The sequence below is a fragment of the Echinops telfairi genome, unplaced genomic scaffold (assembly GCF_000313985.2).
Source record: "Echinops telfairi isolate 266 unplaced genomic scaffold, ASM31398v2 ScPeMD7_7459;HRSCAF=8497, whole genome shotgun sequence".
Classification (NCBI taxonomy): domain Eukaryota; kingdom Metazoa; phylum Chordata; class Mammalia; order Afrosoricida; family Tenrecidae; genus Echinops; species Echinops telfairi.
This window is the reverse complement of record NW_022111359.1, coordinates 823,651-826,466: the sequence shown is the minus strand read 5'-3', so window position 1 is coordinate 826,466 and position 2,816 is coordinate 823,651. Positions and strand designations below refer to the sequence as shown.

The window sequence follows — 2,816 nt, the reverse complement described above, 5'->3', positions numbered from 1 at the left end:
GGGGTGTGGTTCAGTGCCAATCACGCACAAATCGCTTTTAGAGAGAGTTGTCTGTTCACCGCCACCGTCCATTCTGATGCTCCCTCCCCACCCCTGCATTCATGGCTCACTCCCCAATCCCTCGCCCCCTTGATTTAGTCTCTCTTCAAGGGATTTTATTTTGTGACTCCCTTTTGTGTGTTACTCTCCAGGGTGTTAGTGGCTGTGACTGGCGTGCGTGAGCGTCGGGGGCCGGGGGGCTCTCTGGGCAACTGTCTGGAGCCCGAGTGAAGCAGAGGTCAAATGTGGGCTGCTCACGCCAAGTTCAGCCTTTTTGAAACAGTGGCCACATCGATGGGAACACAGAAACCCTTGTGAGGGTGCATCGGGCCAGACAATGTTCCCTCTGTTGTACCTCAGGTGCTCTGGGCCGGACCTAACAACAACAACAACAACAACAAAGTACTATCTATGTATCTATTTTTCTTTTAATGGGAACAGGAACCTTTCTTTATTCTCTGTGTGTTGCTACCTCTCTCTCTCTTTTCTGTGTGTATTTCCTCACCCCTCCTCTTGGCCTCCCTGGTCTGCTTTGGGTGTGAAAACCATCTCTCTTGGTTTTTCCTTTGAGAAGATCAGTCTTGGGAGCCCCGTGGAGCAGGCCCACTCTATTTGTCAGGTGCATGAGTCCATGTAGGGTGCCTGGGGCTTTGTTTTGTTTTGCTGGACTTGACAAGCGGCCTGACGGTGGGGTTTCCCGTGCACATATCTATCAGCAGAGTGACCACTTACTCTCCTTTCCAATGCTCACCTCTCCCATAGCGTTTTCTTGTCTAGTTGTGTGGGCTGGTATCACCAAGGGGGTTAGAAGCCGCCAGCATCTGCTTTGCTCCTGCGCAGTGCTGGGCCCCGAGTGTTGGGGCCAGACCGACGCCCTGATGTTACCCCCTCTCCTCCACAGGAGATCGTCAATTTCAACTGCCGCAAGCTGGTGGCCTCCATGCCGCTGTTCGCCAACGCAGACCCCAACTTTGTGACGGCCATGCTGACCAAGCTCAAGTTCGAGGTCTTCCAGCCAGGGGACTATATCATCCGAGAGGGCACCATCGGCAAGAAGATGTACTTCATCCAGCACGGGGTGGTCAGCGTACTGACCAAGGGCAATAAGGAGATGAAACTCTCCGACGGCTCCTACTTTGGGGGTGAGTGTGCGCACGCGCAGCAGGCTGGACAGAGCTGAGGGAGGGAGGGATAGGGGCAGGGCCGGCACCTGCGCAGACGGCGGGGCGGCATGGGCTGAGGACACCTCCCTTGGCCGCAGAGATTTGTCTGCTGACGCGGGGCCGGCGCACAGCCAGCGTGCGCGCTGACACCTACTGCCGCCTCTACTCGCTGAGCGTGGACAACTTCAACGAGGTGCTGGAGGAGTACCCCATGATGCGGCGCGCCTTCGAGACTGTCGCCATCGACCGCCTGGACCGTATCGGTGAGTGTGTGTGTGGTGGGGGGCCCACGATTCTTGGGGCCTCCCACTACCCTAGTCCTGGGGGCTTCAGCTGTGCAAACTTGGGACTCCCTGGCTACTTGTTGGCTGGGCGTATATAGGGGTCGGGGACCAGACGGCAGCCTGAGGCAGGTTCTGTCTGGCAGATGGATTGGGCGTTGCAATGTACAAAGGGAGCAAGCGGCCCGTTCCAGGAGGGGCCAGGAGCAGCTGAGGACCCCTGCCTTCAGGAAGACAGGAAAACCTGGGGGGTGGCCTGAGGGCCCAGATACCTTGGAGGGCTCAGGGCAGGGGCCAGGCCTCACCAGAGGTGCGGCCAAGACTTGGAGAGCACTCAGCACCAGGGCCGGCCTACGATGGCCTGGAAGGGTCCTTGCTGTGTGGACACTGGCCATGGGATTGGCACGTGCTCCACACCGAGGTGGGCGTCCAGACCTGCCCTGTGTGCAGCGGGTGCTTAGCATGCTTGCTCTGGGGGATGCTGGGCTCTGGGTGTTGGCCACACAGGCGCTCAGTACTGCCTGGCTGTGTGCAGAGGGTGTGGGCTGGGATGCAGCAGGGGCCCCAGGGGCCTTCTGCAGTGGTGACAACACCTTGGTGTTTGCATGAGTGCCCAACATCGGTGTGCCGCCTACAGCAGAGGCCCAGTATCTGCTTAAGTGTATATACCGCATATGCTCAACAGCTGCTTGCTGCCTGTGGACTGCTTGAGGTGTGCTCTGGGGTGCGCAGTGGGCATCAGTGCAGGCTGGGTGCATGTGGAAATGGCCAGGCCTGCTTTCTGTACACAGGGGGCACCGACACTTGCTTGCTGTATGCACCGGGCCTCAGTGTGTGCTCTGGGGTTTCACCGCAGAGCGGAGATGCAGGTATCTCAAGCTGCTTGCTGGGAGGCGGGGGCACACCCGCTTGCAGGGCCCCAGTAGGCACCTGTCACTTGCTGTGTGCTGCTGCCCGCCGCCCCAGCTCACCACCGGCTCCGCCCGCCCGCCTGTCTGCAGGTAAGAAGAACTCCATCCTGCTGCACAAGGTTCAGCATGACCTTAACTCCGGCGTGTTCAACAACCAGGAGAACGCCATCATCCAAGAGATTGTCAAGTACGACCGCGAGATGGTGCAGCAGGCCGAGCGCGGCCGCGTGCTCTTTCCGCCACCGCCACCACCACAGGTCACCTCGGCCATCGCCACTTTGCAGCAGGCCGTCGCCATGAGCTTCTGCCCACAGGCGGCGCGCCCGCTGGTGGGGCCGCTGGCGCTCGGCTCACCGCGCCTCGTGCGCCGCGCTCCCCCTGTGCAAACGCCCCAGGCGCCTGGGGCGGCACTGCCCGCTGCC

At 60.1% G+C, this 2,816-nt stretch overlaps 1 protein-coding gene across 1 annotated transcript in view; it reads left to right on the top strand.

Moving 5' to 3' along the window:
• The window catches only part of HCN2 (hyperpolarization activated cyclic nucleotide gated potassium and sodium channel 2), a 12,596-nt gene that overhangs the window by 9,051 nt on the left and 729 nt on the right, over positions 1-2,816 (top strand). The window contains exons 5-8 of the mRNA XM_045300032.1: positions 941-1,181; positions 1,301-1,465; positions 2,275-2,352; positions 2,485-2,806. Coding sequence (XP_045155967.1) covers positions 941-1,181; positions 1,301-1,465; positions 2,275-2,352; positions 2,485-2,806 — 806 coding nt within the window. The remainder of the gene's footprint in view (positions 1-940; positions 1,182-1,300; positions 1,466-2,274; positions 2,353-2,484; positions 2,807-2,816) is intronic.